General features: G+C 54.3%; 8 protein-coding genes across 13 annotated transcripts; 4 read left to right on the top strand and 4 right to left on the bottom strand.

Moving 5' to 3' along the window:
- Nucleotides 1-357: 357 nt before the first annotated feature.
- Nucleotides 358-1,059, bottom strand: H257_13561 (adenine phosphoribosyltransferase). Its single transcript, XM_009841119.1, has one exon. The coding sequence runs from the start codon at nucleotides 1,039-1,041 to the stop codon at nucleotides 445-447; it is 597 nt and encodes a 198-aa protein (XP_009839421.1). The 5' UTR covers nucleotides 1,042-1,059; the 3' UTR covers nucleotides 358-444.
- A 302-nt stretch (nucleotides 1,060-1,361) lies between these two features.
- Nucleotides 1,362-3,147, top strand: H257_13559 (hypothetical protein). Of its 4 annotated transcripts, XM_009841115.1 has the most exons (6): nucleotides 1,362-1,623; nucleotides 1,671-1,751; nucleotides 1,818-1,897; nucleotides 1,954-2,130; nucleotides 2,177-2,282; nucleotides 2,364-3,147. In XM_009841115.1, the coding sequence occupies exons 1-6, from the start codon at nucleotides 1,396-1,398 to the stop codon at nucleotides 2,484-2,486; spliced, it is 795 nt and encodes a 264-aa protein (XP_009839417.1). In that variant the 5' UTR covers nucleotides 1,362-1,395; the 3' UTR covers nucleotides 2,487-3,147. The 4 variants fall into 4 exon arrangements, with proteins under 4 accessions (XP_009839417.1, XP_009839418.1, XP_009839419.1 ...); XM_009841116.1 differs by having other exon boundaries at nucleotides 1,954-2,282; XM_009841117.1 differs by having other exon boundaries at nucleotides 1,818-2,130.
- H257_13560 (hypothetical protein) lies at nucleotides 2,517-3,143 on the bottom strand. The gene has a single exon (XM_009841118.1). It carries the CDS (start codon nucleotides 3,131-3,133, stop codon nucleotides 2,537-2,539), a length of 597 nt encoding a protein of 198 aa, XP_009839420.1. The 5' UTR covers nucleotides 3,134-3,143; the 3' UTR covers nucleotides 2,517-2,536.
- Nucleotides 3,148-3,215: 68 nt separating the features above from the next.
- H257_13558 lies at nucleotides 3,216-4,620 on the top strand. Of its 2 annotated transcripts, XM_009841112.1 has the most exons (5): nucleotides 3,217-3,479; nucleotides 3,536-3,696; nucleotides 3,740-4,233; nucleotides 4,284-4,416; nucleotides 4,484-4,620. In XM_009841112.1, the coding sequence occupies exons 1-5, from the start codon at nucleotides 3,233-3,235 to the stop codon at nucleotides 4,553-4,555; spliced, it is 1,107 nt and encodes a 368-aa protein (XP_009839414.1). In that variant the 5' UTR covers nucleotides 3,217-3,232; the 3' UTR covers nucleotides 4,556-4,620. The 2 variants fall into 2 exon arrangements, with proteins under 2 accessions (XP_009839415.1, XP_009839414.1); XM_009841113.1 differs by having other exon boundaries at nucleotides 3,216-3,479; nucleotides 3,740-4,416.
- On the bottom strand, nucleotides 4,429-9,359 carry H257_13557 (hypothetical protein). Its single transcript, XM_009841111.1, has 5 exons — nucleotides 8,693-9,359; nucleotides 6,544-8,647; nucleotides 6,024-6,487; nucleotides 5,354-5,960; nucleotides 4,429-5,278 (listed from the first exon to the last, which is right to left on the bottom strand). Exons 1-5 carry the CDS (start codon nucleotides 9,277-9,279, stop codon nucleotides 4,640-4,642), a joined length of 4,401 nt encoding a protein of 1,466 aa, XP_009839413.1. The 5' UTR covers nucleotides 9,280-9,359; the 3' UTR covers nucleotides 4,429-4,639.
- Nucleotides 9,360-9,623: 264 nt separating this feature from the next.
- On the top strand, nucleotides 9,624-10,764 carry H257_13556 (hypothetical protein). The gene is made up of 5 exons (XM_009841110.1): nucleotides 9,624-9,880; nucleotides 9,944-10,046; nucleotides 10,105-10,210; nucleotides 10,266-10,440; nucleotides 10,501-10,764. The coding sequence occupies exons 1-5, from the start codon at nucleotides 9,654-9,656 to the stop codon at nucleotides 10,625-10,627; spliced, it is 738 nt and encodes a 245-aa protein (XP_009839412.1). The 5' UTR covers nucleotides 9,624-9,653; the 3' UTR covers nucleotides 10,628-10,764.
- Nucleotides 10,720-11,704, bottom strand: H257_13555. Of its 2 annotated transcripts, none has more exons than XM_009841108.1 (2): nucleotides 11,631-11,704; nucleotides 10,720-11,572 (listed from the first exon to the last, which is right to left on the bottom strand). In XM_009841108.1, exon 2 carries the CDS (start codon nucleotides 11,180-11,182, stop codon nucleotides 10,808-10,810), a length of 375 nt encoding a protein of 124 aa, XP_009839410.1. In that variant the 5' UTR covers nucleotides 11,183-11,572; nucleotides 11,631-11,704; the 3' UTR covers nucleotides 10,720-10,807. The 2 variants fall into 2 exon arrangements, with proteins under 2 accessions (XP_009839410.1, XP_009839411.1); XM_009841109.1 differs by having other exon boundaries at nucleotides 10,720-11,413; nucleotides 11,631-11,690.
- Nucleotides 11,705-12,046: 342 nt separating this feature from the next.
- On the top strand, nucleotides 12,047-13,374 carry H257_13554 (hypothetical protein). Its single transcript, XM_009841107.1, has 5 exons — nucleotides 12,047-12,589; nucleotides 12,643-12,724; nucleotides 12,775-12,866; nucleotides 12,919-13,056; nucleotides 13,105-13,374. The coding sequence occupies exons 1-5, from the start codon at nucleotides 12,086-12,088 to the stop codon at nucleotides 13,252-13,254; spliced, it is 966 nt and encodes a 321-aa protein (XP_009839409.1). The 5' UTR covers nucleotides 12,047-12,085; the 3' UTR covers nucleotides 13,255-13,374.
- The last annotated feature ends 636 nt before the right edge of the window (nucleotides 13,375-14,010 follow it).

The following is a 14,010-nucleotide window of genomic DNA, read 5'->3' as shown; positions in this document are numbered from 1 at the left end:
GCCAGTAGATTGACGCCAAGCAACCAGGCACACACCCTGAGCACACTGTGGAATGGTCATCCACTTACTCACGTTTATAGCAGTTCCTCATGCATGCCTGCCTTCACATGCATCACAACGGGAGCGACTACTAAGGCTTACTACCGAGGATTTCGACCTACATAACGTTGCTAGCATCGCCGACCATGCGTTGCAGCAAGCACTGCGACCAGGGCCTAAAGCGTGAACGTGAAGGTTCGGCAACCAGGACCTGTACGGTGTCGCCGAAGGAAAGCTGTTTTATCGGCGAATGAAAGATGGTTGGGCTAACGTTACCCTTTGCCACGTTCGTCATTGATTGATCCTGCACTTGCCAGCGAGATAACGTACTGTTGTGAATTCTCGAGTGCAATTTCCCAACTACCGTCGCTGTATTGCACAAGGAAATGGCACGAAACGGTGAATCTATGATGTCTTTGCCCAAAGATGTTCTGAAAGGAGGTGAAAAAAGGTCGTGTCGGGGTGTCGGCTCGCGATACGTTGTCGTCCTCGGAGGGCATCGAGTTCGATGAGGCAGATGCACGACAGCACCTCGCCTCCGCATTGCTTGACCAGGTCCAGGCCCGCTTCCATGGTGCCTCCCGTTGCCAGCAAGTCGTCAATGAGAAGCACTTTGTCCCCCGCAACTACTGCGCCTTCCTGAATGCAAAGGCCGTCGTCCCCCACGGTCGGGTCGTCGCCGACGTATTCCTTTCCGTATCGGACGCTATGGGATACGCGAGGCATCTTGTCGGGCTTGCGGAGCATAAACACCTTTTTCTTCAACCGCACGGCAAGTATCGGGCCCAGCAAAAACCCTCGCGCGTCAAAGCACCCGATCGATGAAATGCGGTCGGCGAAGGGTTCGCAGTACGCCACGAGAAGGTCGATGCACATGGCAAACTCGACTGGATGAGCCAGAAGTCCCCCTATATCGTAGAAACTGACGCCCTTGAACGGGACAATGGGAATGCACGCAGCTACTTGGTGCAGGCGGTCGTCGCTGTTGCTGCTTTGGTCCATGGATTTTGTCGATTGCCTTTTGGATTTGGATGTGCTCTCCGCGTAAGTTCGCAACAGTTTATTGGGTAACTTACTATTTTAATAGTAAGGTATTAAAATAATAGTACTATTATTAATAATACGTGGTATAACTACTTCGTACTACTACTTTACAATTTTTTATAATTGGGAGATATGTTATAAATAGGCATGTGATGCCATTGGCTAAAAGGGACTCCTCCCTATAGGATTTGATTGGCTCGTTCATTATGATAAAACAAGAGAGGTTACGTGCCAAATAGATACATTTTCAAGGGTTCGGTTGATTTTTATGATTGTTGTGGAAACAAAGATTGAAAGAGGGCGGCGGCTAGCATGATTGGGTTGTACGTCGCGGTGCGGACGTTCATAGCTTGGCTGTGGTTGAGGTTCTGTCGATGGTGTGCGCAACCTCTCCGTCTAGTCCTGAAATCAAATGAGTACTATCACAAGATCGTAATCATTGGAGACGGGTTCGCGGCAGGGTTTGGAGACTGGATCACCATGGCCTCGTCCGGCGGGTTGTCCGAGTACATTGCCCACGAAATCAGCAAGGAAGACAAGGTACGATAAGTTGTTCAAGCTCGACTTCTTATCAATGGTATGTGCAGATCCGACACAAGTGGCAAGTCATCAACCGAGGCATCGTCGACACAGATTCGTCGCAGTGGCACCCCACATCGTCCACCAAGGTAGACATGCACTCCATTAGCCTCTTCCTTCATTCATTTAACTGAGGAACTATTGCATCCTGTTAGTACTTCCAAAGCGTGATGTCAACACCTCAACTGCGCGACGCCGACGTCGTACTCGTGGTCGTCGGCTCCATGGACGCTCGGTATCCAAAAACATCTTTGTTCCGCTTGTGGTCGTTCGTCATGATGACCATCTTAGACGCAAGACCCCTTCCATTTCCCCCGACCAGACGCTCCGCAACATCCAAGCCATCTGCGACGCATTGCGCAAGAAAGGCAAGCGCGTGTGCGTCGGATCGCTTTGCCACTCGGACGTCGTGACCGAGTGCGATGGCCATCGCAGCATCAACCAGGCGCTTGTGGACTTTTGCGCATCGTTCGTGCCTGTCCCCCTTTGACATGCATCTCAAGCACACATGTAGGACGGCCACCGACGCCTTCCCCGTCAAAATCACTCCCGACCTATCCACGCCCGTGGTCCGTCGCAGCGATGCCAAAGCGTTTGACGGGTTCCATTTCAACGCCAAGGTCTATGATCTACTTAGTGCCTAGTGCCCCATCATCCTACTAACCATCCTTGGCGACATGCTTAAACTGCATGTTTCGTAGGCGTACCAGCAAATCGCGCGGGACTCGATGATGGTGTTGACGCCGCTACTGACAGCAGTCGAGTGGTCGACGTGGAAGAAGCAGCTGGACGGCGTCAAGTACGACGCAGCGCTGTACGACTAATGCTAATAAAGTTCATCAACACAGTACACGTATCGACGGATGGGTAGTTATTAGGACGACCAGTCGGGGGGAATCTCTCGCTCCGGTTTCTCGGCCCAGTATTCATCCATTTGGCGATCCAGCTGCGCCTGCTTCGGGTCGGGACCCTTGCCGCCCGCGTGCCAATACGTGTCCATATCCAGATCCAAGTCTTGGGGGTTCGTGGAAGGGGGTTGGCCGCGACCTCCCCGTCCTCCACGACCGCCTCGTCCACCTCGCCCGCGGGTGTTGCTGACCCCTCGAACATGTGCAGGCGTCCGCGCCAATTTCGTTTTTTGTTTTGCCACCACGGGCTTGTGGACGACGGGAGGTGGAGGCGCAATGCCTCGACGGGCATTCACATTCGTTTGGCGTTTCGACTTCTGAACAGCTTGAACGCGTGTAGCCACATGCTTGGTCAACGCGGCAACAGATTTCTTCACTGCCGGGGCGGACGTCGTTGCATGCAAGGACGCAAATCGTTCCGACAGGGGTTTGTTCAGGAATCCAATGACATTTCCCTCTTTCCTGGCTTCAGCATGTTCACGCTTGTGACCGCCTTCTCGTCTGCCAGTGCGACCGCCGGCACGACTACCAGCATTCGATCGTCCACGTCCTCGTCCCGACATTCAAGATTTCAACACTGGTTGACTACTGGTCAATCAGCTCGTGTATCCGGATATTCTCTAATACTATCCGGATTAGCGTGAAGAAAATCTTCAACAACGATGCAATGCGGCGGATGCGCCAAGTCGTCGGAGCATATCAACATGCTGTGTGCAAACTGCACTGGGAGCACCATCCAGCAGAAGAGAAACATTCTCATGGCACTTTGGGCAGACGTGGCTGTCCTGAGGGAGAAAGCAGCCCATACCCTTGATGGCAAAGACTCGGCCAGCGTGGACCCGAACGAGTTGCTAGCGCTGGACGACCTGCAACGAGAACGAGAACGCTGTCAAGCCGTGCTTGATAGAGGTATTCCTTTTATGTTCAATATGCGCGGCGAGTGCGACGTAAGATGTCGAGATTAGATCGCATCGCGCTGGCCAAGTTGAAGCATCACATTGCCGAGCGCCAAGGAGAACTCCTGGCCGCCAAGTCGCGCCTACATGCTACCTCCACGGAAGAGGGTGACGATGGAAGCGATTACGTCATGGAAGGCCTTCGTCGGGTTGTCCGTTGGAATGAGCAGGTGCGCACGACCTACTGAGCATCGACTTGACCATGTCGTGTAGAATCTCTCGGCCATGCGCCGAACTAAAGTGCTGCAGCTGTTCCAGCTGCTCCAGTTGATTCCCGCTCCTCCAATGCACTACTTTCGCACAATCACCAAGCTTCCGCTGCCCTCCTCTGGCCACTACGACACCACCGACCACGTCCCCCCCGAAGTGGTGTCGGCTGCGCTCGGACGCATGATTCACCTGCTCCTCCTCTTGCCAAAGTACCTTAGCCCCCTCGTATACCCCCATCCCATGATCTTCAACGGTTCCTTCTCCACCATCGGCGAGCAGAGCGGCGAAGGCGCAGCGTGTCACACGCTGTACCCGGACGGCAGCATGGGGTTCGCCCGCGGCGTCGCGATGTTGTGGCAGAACGTCGCGTACCTGTGCATATCGCAGGGCATGTCGTTGGACGAGTTGCATGAAGCAGATAGTCTGGGGAACTTGGCGCGACTCGCAGAAAGCCCGACACTGGGATCATGTGCGCCGCACAAAGCGAGCATGGAGCGGTATGATGCCAGCATGGTGTTGCATTTCGGGATGAAACATGGCTTGTTAGGTTGCATCAAGTGATGGCGGAAGCGACGGCCGCCTCGGGAGGACTTCCCCTTGTGGCCATGGCATCCAGTCTACGTATCTTGTCCGAGTACAATCCAAACGACATGACCGCCGCCTCCCGTCCGGCCGCGTCGGTGCGTGGACTTCCGTGTCTATTGACTCAATTCACGGCGATGATGATGATGATGATGATGTGTGTAGAATCTGTCGGAATGGAATGTGATTGAATCCCGCCCTTCGTTTCGATCATCATCCCAGTTTGCACCGTCGTAGAAACACCAATATATGTATATATATATAATCTATCATTCGATAATAAATAATATTCTTCATGACGCCATGTACTAAGTACGTCGACTACTTTGGTTTGGGTTTGGACACGGGTGGTTTCTGAGTGGGTAGTTTGCCTCCTCGTTGCTTGCCTTTGGGGGCACTGCCCTGGGGCTTGCTTATACGAGAGGATGGGATGAGCGGGGCCGCTGCATCTACCGGCGACTGCTGCAGCCGGAGCATGATGCGGTTCTGCAGCGCCTTGATATCGTCGTGAATGCTGGCCGTGTGGGTGTTCAAGTCGTCGATTTCCACCGCTGACGGCGACGAGCGGGGGTAGTCGACGTCCGGAGGGGGGGTGTTCTTTTGAATGTTGGCCTGCACCTCTTCCAGCAACGCACTCACGCGGTGCGCCTCGACCGACCGATGGGTGTGCACCTGGCTCGTGAGTGCAGCCACGCAGTTGTTCTTTTCCTGCAGCAGCTTGACCAGCTCGGCATTCTTCACCTCGGACTCTTTCCATCGCCGCTCCATGTCCAGCGCCACGTCGTGAGTATGACGGAGCTGGCTGTCCATGTCCGCTTCATGCTCGTGGATGGCGCGGACGGTGTCGGCCAGTCGCGTCTCGTAGTCTTTGCAGCGGGCCGCGGCATCTCGTCGCTCGGCTCGCTCGATCGCCAGTGTCTGCTGCACCGCTTGCAATGATTGCTGCAACGCCGTCACTTCCTGGTACGATATAAGTTATATACATACATATGCACCATGGACATGGCTGACGTTGTTGGCTAGTGACGTACCTACCTCGTGTTTCAGGTCCAACTGGTGCTGCGTCTTGCGTCTGTCGTCGCTGTGCCGCTGCAGTTTCTCGCGTTCCTTCAAGAGTTGCTGCTGCACCTGGAGCAACGCATCGTGGCCGTCGCGCAACTGCCGCCGCAACCCTTCGTTCGAATCTTCCGCGGCCGCGAGTTGCTGGAGGACCTGCGTCGTGTCGGCTTGAGCCAGCCGGTCTTGGTCGCGCCTGGCTTGGTCCATCTCGACCATTCGTTGATTCAGCGCCTCCACTTGCTGCTGCAGCGCCGCTTTGGCACGGTCCATCTCATGGCACGACTGCTGCCACGCCCGGACCGCGTCATCCTTTTCCTTGCACGCGTCCTTCCACGTCGCCACTTGCTCGGCGAGCTGGATCGTCGTGTCATTGAGCTGCAGCATTTCCGACACGACGCGCGTCCGCTCGGCTTCGCTGTACGTCGCCGCGTCCTCGGCGGTTTCCACGCGCTTCTCAAGCCGTTGATAGCATTGCTGGCGCCAACACGACCACAGTCGACTCATCATCCCATGGCGTTGCTGTGCACGGACAAAACGCAAGAGTCCGACGGGTTTTCGACGCTGCAAGGCATACACCCTCCATCTACATATACATGGTCGTTCACACAATGTTGTATACTACTCGTGGCTGGAATGTAGTACCTACCTGGTCATGCACTGCTGCACCCAGTGCAGGGCTTGCCTCGTGACCAAGTGGTCGGTGCGCCGGAGGACGTGGCGCCGCGCGCTTTGCTTTCGCACCGCGACGCGAAACGAGTGAAACGCTAGCGTCAATGCCGACCGTTTGTGCTGCTTTCGAACGACCGAGTGGGCGGCGGTGGCCGTGGCCCACGCGTGCCACACCCGCCGCTCCAACTTGATCCGGCAGTGCTTGAACGCTTTCAGACACCCCTGGACGTACTTGCGCCGCATGCTTTTGTACGTTGTCCAGTGTCGCCACACATGGCGAAGGCGGCGCGCCATCCACTGCCGCTTGGTGATGGCTTCCATGCGCGCACAGTGTTTCCTGGCTTGAGTTGCATCTGCCCACCACGAAAGGGCCTTCTTGGCCACGAACCGGTCCATCTTGCGCGTCGTCCGGGCCTTGTGTCGACTCGCTTCGATCCGCCGCTACGTAGAGGTATAGCAGGCCAATCACTTGCACGACTAGAGTCGTTTGAATCTACCTGCCACTGGTGCCACACACCCCGACACACTCGTTTGCAGAACCGACGCGTGGCCGCGACCAGCGCTTTCCACGCACGGAATGCTCCGCGAACGTTCCGCCGCCCCCGCGCCGATTGGACGGTGCGTTCGAGGTGCTGGCGAGGCTGGACGTGGAGGTCCAACCACCGACGCCACCCTTGAAACGCTATGTGCAGGGTAAACTTGGCGTGCACCCGGTGCAGCTGTTTCTCGTGGATGCGCCGCACCGAGCGCATGTAGGTGTGCTGTCGCCACGCAGCCACCACGCCATGCAACGTGTTAGAATCACGCCGATGCTGTTGGCGGGCTTGGGCAAGTCGAATGCGATTGGCTTGTCGGCTCCATCGCCTCCACCCGTGGACGACGGTGACGAGGCGGTCGCGTGCCCGACGTCCGGCCGCAAACGCGGTGATCGCGTGGAAGCGACTGGCGTTGGCCCACTTGTGAAAGCACCGCACCAGTCCGTTGTGGTCACGAGACGCGGCAAAGAGGCGGACGTGGAACTGCCGCTCGCAGTATTGGCGCCACAGCGCCAGCATGAGGCGGGCGTGGCGGCGGGCGCGTTGAAAGTGCAGCAAGTGCAGGTTGTGGTGAAGTTGAACGTACAGCCTCCACGCGCGAAAGAGTCGTCCGAGTTTGCATCGCCACAAACTCAAGCTGGACAGTTGAAGTCTTGGGGGGGCAAATGGAGCACCGCTTGGAATCAACGGAGGACAGCGACGAGGCGACGAGGCTGAAGTTGCATGGACAGATGCCACGGGGGCAGGGGTGATACGTCCACGGGTTGTTGTTGGGGCTCTGTCCCGTGATGGTCGGTCGTCTACGGGTGCTGTCGCAGGTCTCCTGCTTAAGCGTGTGGATGGCACAGATGGCGGGTCGTGAGTGGTTGGGTGTGCACCTAAAGCGGTTGCATTTGCCTGGCCATGCAATTCACTCGTCTGCGCCGGTGCGTTGGCCGCGTGAGGATGTGACACTGTGTGTGAATTTGGACGTAGGTGATTGCACGGTGTCGCATTCAAATCCATCACGGGGAGGTCGGTCGTTGCGGGGATGATGACATGGGGAGCGTAGTGCATGTCGCGCAGCTTTTGTTCCAGGGCGGCAGTTTCTTCCCGTCGAACGCGGCGCTCTTCGTCTTGCCCCATGTTCAAGTCCGCCAGACGCTTCTCCACTAGCTCCAGCTGCCGTTGCAAAGCCCCGTCCATCGAGTCGCGTCCCTGAGCACTTGCTACCCCAGGAATAACAGACTCGTCCTCCATCGTCGGTGGACATGCCACATAGCCTTGGTCAGGCTGCGCTACTTTCGCAATTAAATTCTCGTGTATTCGATGATTCCCGAGGCGACTGGACCTTCTAGGTGCTTCAGAGACAGGTGATCGAGGCGGTGGTGGCGGCGGCGGTGTGTGTCGGTGCCGAGGGAACGGCGTCGCACTGCTTCGATGTGTAGATGCAGATGATGTAGGTCGATCACTGTACGTTGGCACCGCCCTTGGCACGGATCTCGACTTCGACGGCTGCCGTCGAGTCGCGACGGCATCACCGTCCGGATCCGGTTGCTGGGGGGGCAGCCCCGGGTGGAAACACACGTCGTTGTTGTTGTGGGGCGTACCCGAGTGGCCTTGATACTCTCGCAGGAGTAGTTCCCGATCGAGGGCCAAGTCGTGTCGCCGCTGTTCGTCGTCCAAGCGCGCTTGTTGCAGTCGGTGGCCTGGGTCCCGAATGAGCAGCGACTTCAGAGCGTCGATAAGGTCCCGGCGGTTGCGTTCGCAGAGGCCCCGTAGCTTGGCGATGGTGTTCTGTTGGAGCGAAATCACACTCGCGTACGCTTCTTCCCACGTCGGTGGCGACGGAGGCTCGAGTCCTTTGAGGCGCTGGCTGCCAAACTTTTGCAACAGTTGTTTGGCTTTACGAAGGGGGTGTTGCTGCAGGTGGTGGTGGGCACGCACGACCACTCGCTGCAGTTGCCCTTCGACGAGACTGTGGTCGACAGAAGAGTTCGTGGTAGAGTCGGCTTGCTTCCATAGCCGAAGCAGAAGCGCAACGTCCACGGCCATCTTTTCTAGATGTGGCATACGGGCATTGCATCTATGTAGTCGAGTATGAGAGACATGCCAGACGCGATGGACGTACCGAAGGGGCGAGCCGATGCCATACACGACTTGGTAGAATTCCTTGTGCATTTGAATGAGCAACACAATCCACTCCAACTTTGAAATGTCCGCGTGGTTTTCAAACACAACGTGGCGCAAACTGGCGTCCTGGGCGACCAGAAACGGCGCGATTTCCCGCTCTTTCGCCGTCACGTCGGCGCCGTCGAGGATGTGCACCATGGGCAACACGTAAATGAGACGGAAGCGGTAGTTGGGTGCGTCGCACAATGGGTTTCCAGAGAGATGCAGGGTTCGGAGGGATGCCAGATGTGGGGCCAACTTGTCAAAGGCGTCGAATCGTGCAAGGAGGTTGCCGCCAAGACTGAGGACCTTCAGATGGGTGAATTGGGCGAGACCGTCCAAGGATGCAATGTTGTTCTGGCTCAAATACAAGCACGTGGTGCTTTGAGCAATCGCATGCACGACAGTCCCAATGATGTCGATGCCTTTCGCCACCAAGTTCAACTTGGTACCCTCAACGACACGCATTCCGTTGGCTTTAATCACATCCATCATCGTGATCGCCGCATGACTCCGCTTCTTCTTCCGTCGACGAGATGCCTCCATGGAGGTAGACACTCCACAACGTGCCCCAACAACGACGACGACGACCGACGGCGCTTGTCCGAAGATCGTGGCGGTTCCACGAAACGGCTTCGAAATTTCACACCTCAAATATCAATAATAGTAATACTTGAAATAATTTTTTCTTGCTGTTGAAAATATATTTCTACGAGAGGATGTAGTTTTTCATTCACAGTCAACCAAATACTCAAAATAATCTCGAAAAAACTATCATATTTTGTGGTGAAATACAGAAAATGTCAAATATTCATGTGAGGTTCGCAGACGTGTTTTTATCCGGCGGACACCTACGTGGCGAAAGGACTGTATCCGGAAGTCCCAGATTGGTTTCATCCCATTTTCGCAGCGACAGCAACATGTCGACCCCCGATGCGTGGTTCAACAACCTTCCCAAGATCACTCGCACGTACATGACGCTGTGCTTTGCCACGACGTGCATGACGCAGTTTGGACTCCTCAGCCCCAAGACCATCTACCTGGACTTTGACTTGGTGTTCTTTCATTTCAACTTTTGGCGCTTGGTCACGAGTTTCCTCTTTGTGGGCAAGTTCAGCTTCAACTTTCTCGTATGCCTCTTGATATTGTACGTTGTCGCGATCTCGTGGATGATCTACTATGAATCATCTCATGCTATTATATTGAACAGGGGCCAATATGGAAGCGTGTTGGAAAACGACCCGTTTGTCGCCGGCGGGGGGCCGTCCGCAGACTTCGCCTTCATGTTGCTCTTCGGTGGCAGCGTTCTCAGCGTACTGCCTCATTTATCCTCGACGATTGTATTCCATGGCTCACGTGCATTGTTCCTAGATCATTGGCTTCATTTTGGGCTATCCGTTTTTGGGAGTCCCGTTGATCTTCATGATCCTATACGTGTGGAGCCGCAAGCACACGGAACAGATCGTGTCCTTCTGGGGTGAGCCCTTCATTCCCAATCTGCTTTCATCTCTCATGCACCTTGTGACCTGCAGGCTTCAAGTTCAAGGCGCTGTACTTTCCGTGGGCCATGATTGGGTTCACGCTGCTCACAGGCGGCGACCCCATTCCGGAACTCGCGGGGGTGTTTGCTGGGCACGTGTATTACTTTCTGTTGGAAATCCTCCCCAACACCAAGAACATCAACCTGCTGCAAACCCCTCAATTCTTGTATGTCTCACGTATCCATCTTGTGCATGATGCTATAGTCATGATCTCCATCCTTCGTAGGGTCAACTTCTTTCCCTCCGACAACAACCGCCCCGTGACGGGTGCTGCCGCGCCGCGTCAAGCTGCTGCCGCCACGGGACCATCCCGCTACAACTGGGGTGGTGGGCGTACGTTGGGTCGCGACTAGGCTCTACCTACCTTGGGGGGGGTGCTGCAAATAACGATTTGAACCCATTGAATGCATCCATGTCCATTTACACGTTGCTTAATCAGTTATTTCCGCAGATCAATAATGTACATAATATGTAGTAAAGTGTCATGTAGTTGCTTCCATACACTAGAATAATGTGACAGTGTTTCAGATCGTTTATTGCAGTGCACTGTACTGGTCAAGATCGTCATGGGCGTCTTCTGTGGCCAGGAAATTCTCGTTCTGTGTCGCTTCCACCGTGGCAAAGACAGACCAAGTGGGGTGCGACTTGAGGAGCGCCTCGATCTGGTCTGTGGGGCCGGACACCAAACAGCACACGTTGAGCCACGACGGCCAGTTGGACACTTCGGCGAGTGGAATAAAATGAGGGATCGGCACCACAAGCGTCGTTCGGTTCGACGTGGCCAGTACTTTCAGCATGGTGTCTCCATGTTCGTCTTTGCGGAAGATGTGTACATGCAGAAACAGGCCAGACGGCGCCAACGCCTCGACCGTCCACATCAGATCCTCGACGCTCGTTTGGTAGTACATCAAGTCGCAGCCCAAGACGACGTCGAAATGGTCTGATGGCGGCGGATACGCAGCGCCCCAGTACAATTGATGGCAAGCCGTGGAGAGCTCGGGCTTGATGGGATGCACCACATGATCCAAGTTGCGTCGGGCCAACTCACATGCGCGCTCGTCGCCGTCTGTAAGCACCAAGTCCGACACGTTTCCTTGAACAGCAGCCACGCAACCAATGACCCCTGTGCCGCATCCCAACTACAAGTTCATTAGCGTGGACTGTCCGCGTTCATAGTTGCCTCAACGACGCGTTTCCCGTCCAGCAATGCCAACCCATCCGTGGACGCGAGGAACCGGGCCATAACATGCGCACCGGAATAGACTCGCAGACCCGTCGAGTCTTGATTGTCCGAATTGCTGGTCAGGCACATTTGGTTGTAGTTGGCAGACCCATATTGGTAGAACGAATACGTACCCGCGTCGCCAAATTCCACCGTTTCCGCGGCAATGGTCATCATCGTTTTTTGAATGGTGCAATATGGAAGTTTGAAAGTACTCCCAAGTAAGTACCTTAATGAAGGGTGCTAAAAACAGGAAGCATTTAAAAAACTACCGGTAGTATGTACTTCAATTGATCATGGCAACATACCGGTATTCAACGGGCGATTTATTGGTTGTACAGTAAGTGTTGTAGTCTTTGAGGTACTAGTACTAGTATTAATAAGTACTACAGTACTAATACCTCAAATACTACAGTACTTACAACACATGGACGAATCTATTACAGTGGCTTTTACTACTACCAGCTCAATGCAAATCAAAAACGTTATTTTTAATTTCCCTGGTATGTTTATTAAATTGTACCCCGGGGCACACACTTGAGTTTGCAGACTCCCTTCCATCAGTCGTCGAATTTGAGCGGAGCGCACGATGCCAAACACGCGGTTTCCCAAGATCGACCTGCAGGAGATTCGAGATGACTTCATCAAGTTCGAGCTGAGCGAGACAGACACTAGCGTGGCCAATGCGATTCGCCGCGTGATGATCGCCGAAGTCCCTACCCTCGCGATTGACCTCGTGAGCATTGAAGTCAACACCAGTGTCATCACGGACGAGTTCCTCGCGCATCGTTTGGGTATGATTCCTCTGCGCTTGGAAGGAGGCTTGGAAGCGTTCAAGAAGCGCTTCGTGTACTCGGCAGACTGCGACTGTGACGAACATTGTCCCAATTGCAGTGTCGAATTTGAATTGGACGTTCGCGCCGAAAGCGGGACGCAAACGGTCACGTCGGATTCGCTGCGATCGCTAGATCCGTACATCAAACCAGTTCACTTTAGCTCGGAAGAAGAAGCGAACAACACACAAGACACGGGGGTGATCATTGCCAAGTTGGGACCCGGGCAGCGCCTGAAGCTGAACGCGATTGCGAAGTTGGTACGTCCCAACTGAACGACATGCTGTGTCGGTGCATAACTCGCATTTTGTAGGGGATTGGCAAGGAACATGCAAAGTGGTCTCCCGTCGCAGTCGCCACCTACATGTTCGAACCCATCATCACCCTCAACCAGAGTGCGATTTCCATCAGTGCCATTGTCTGCCTGCTAACTCTCGTCATGTAGATGTCTTGAACACGTACACCAGCGAACAGCGAGTGGAACTGTACAAATCATGTCCTACCCGAGTATTTGAGATCGACGACACATACGACACTGTAAGGTCATAGTTTTGAAATATGGCGCTGAGTCTCAAGGGATTTGTCGCAGCTTCAAGTGGAGGACAACATGCGATGCATGTACTGCGACGAGTGTGTCAAGCTAGCAAGCAGCTATCGAGAAAACCCCGAAGATGACATGGCTGTCACAGTCACAGCCACCCAAGACAAGTTCATCTTCTCAGTCGAGGTAAGCCAACGATGATCCTCGCGCTGTTGGGGCTCACGGAGCGTGTAGACCACAGGCCAATTGAAGCCCGAGGAAGTGGTGATCTGGGCTTTGGACATTATCAAGGACAAATTGGCCGCGCTGAAGCATCAATGCTTAGAACTTTCGCAAGATGAAGGCATGTCCACTCAAAACGTCCCTATCACTCCGTTTGGATAAGTGAAGGCACTTCGGGACTTACAGTTGCTTGAGTATAATCCTTTCGCCCTACAGTAGTTATCTTGAGCATATTGACATATCCATGGCTGAAGTAGTAGTACACTGCTAGCGTCGATTACGTTTCATGACGAGTGTGGGAGTTGGCAAATCTGCATACTAGTACCCTGCTTAAAACAGTCGTGCTCTTGCGTCGAGGAGTGTTGACGCAATAGTACAGTATCATCATGGCAATTGTCGCTTGAATTGCTTTGCTTCTCGACCTGTCCATCGTATGAACCTAACAGTCCACATCTCGCTTTCAATTGCGCATTGCAATGTTTTTGATTGTTTGGTTGGTTGGCCATGTATTCGCCTATGTCGGCCAACGTACAAACAGTGCTGCCTAAATCACTGCCGGTAGTTTGAAAAACGATCTTCCAGTGTACGACCTCACCTGACAAACGTTTTAGCGCTGGGTTTCGCACTTCCTTCCTTGGCTTTTAGTTGCGAGTATTGCTCCCCATCGGGGACAGCGTCGATTACAACGCGTTCATGGCTACTAGTATGTATGTACTGACTGTACTCACTTGCACGATAATCATATATACAGTACGTGGATGTTGCTCTGATCGGCGTGCATCATGATACCATGATCGGGGTCTCGGTAATCTTCGTTCCTTGAGTGGACGACGGTCGGCTGTCGGTGATGGGAGCTCTCGACCTCCGGTGCAAAATTCAAAAATGAAAAGTGAAAAACGCGCGAAGAGTTCGATCATC

The sequence above is a fragment of the Aphanomyces astaci genome (assembly GCF_000520075.1).
Source record: "Aphanomyces astaci strain APO3 unplaced genomic scaffold supercont1.49, whole genome shotgun sequence".
Lineage (NCBI taxonomy): Eukaryota > Oomycota > Saprolegniomycetes > Saprolegniales > Verrucalvaceae > Aphanomyces > Aphanomyces astaci.
This window is presented reverse-complemented; position numbering and strand designations above follow the sequence as displayed.

Coding starts and splice junctions, on each gene's coding strand:
- H257_13561 (XM_009841119.1), bottom strand. CDS start 1,041: ATGGACCAAAGCAGCAACAGCGACGACCGCCTGCACCAAGTAGCTGCG.
- H257_13559 (XM_009841115.1), top strand. CDS start 1,396: ATGATTGGGTTGTACGTCGCGGTGCGGACGTTCATAGCTTGGCTGTGG. Junction 1,624..1,670: donor AAATCAGCAAGGAAGACAAG/GTACGATAAGTT, acceptor TGGTATGTGCAG/ATCCGACACAAGTGGCAAGT. Junction 1,752..1,817: donor ACCCCACATCGTCCACCAAG/GTAGACATGCAC, acceptor GCATCCTGTTAG/TACTTCCAAAGCGTGATGTC.
- H257_13560 (XM_009841118.1), bottom strand. CDS start 3,133: ATGTCGGGACGAGGACGTGGACGATCGAATGCTGGTAGTCGTGCCGGC.
- H257_13558 (XM_009841112.1), top strand. CDS start 3,233: ATGCAATGCGGCGGATGCGCCAAGTCGTCGGAGCATATCAACATGCTG. Junction 3,480..3,535: donor TCAAGCCGTGCTTGATAGAG/GTATTCCTTTTA, acceptor TGTCGAGATTAG/ATCGCATCGCGCTGGCCAAG. Junction 4,234..4,283: donor CACAAAGCGAGCATGGAGCG/GTATGATGCCAG, acceptor ATGGCTTGTTAG/GTTGCATCAAGTGATGGCGG.
- H257_13557 (XM_009841111.1), bottom strand. CDS start 9,279: ATGGAGGCATCTCGTCGACGGAAGAAGAAGCGGAGTCATGCGGCGATC. Junction 5,961..6,023: donor GTGCAGCAGTGCATGACCAG/GTAGGTACTACA, acceptor ATGTATATGTAG/ATGGAGGGTGTATGCCTTGC. Junction 5,279..5,353: donor AGTTGGACCTGAAACACGAG/GTAGGTACGTCA, acceptor ATATCGTACCAG/GAAGTGACGGCGTTGCAGCA.
- H257_13556 (XM_009841110.1), top strand. CDS start 9,654: ATGTCGACCCCCGATGCGTGGTTCAACAACCTTCCCAAGATCACTCGC. Junction 10,047..10,104: donor TCGGTGGCAGCGTTCTCAGC/GTACTGCCTCAT, acceptor CATTGTTCCTAG/ATCATTGGCTTCATTTTGGG. Junction 10,441..10,500: donor CTGCAAACCCCTCAATTCTT/GTATGTCTCACG, acceptor CATCCTTCGTAG/GGTCAACTTCTTTCCCTCCG.
- H257_13555 (XM_009841108.1), bottom strand. CDS start 11,182: ATGTACTACCAAACGAGCGTCGAGGATCTGATGTGGACGGTCGAGGCG.
- H257_13554 (XM_009841107.1), top strand. CDS start 12,086: ATGCCAAACACGCGGTTTCCCAAGATCGACCTGCAGGAGATTCGAGAT. Junction 12,590..12,642: donor TGAACGCGATTGCGAAGTTG/GTACGTCCCAAC, acceptor CGCATTTTGTAG/GGGATTGGCAAGGAACATGC. Junction 13,057..13,104: donor AGTTCATCTTCTCAGTCGAG/GTAAGCCAACGA, acceptor CGGAGCGTGTAG/ACCACAGGCCAATTGAAGCC.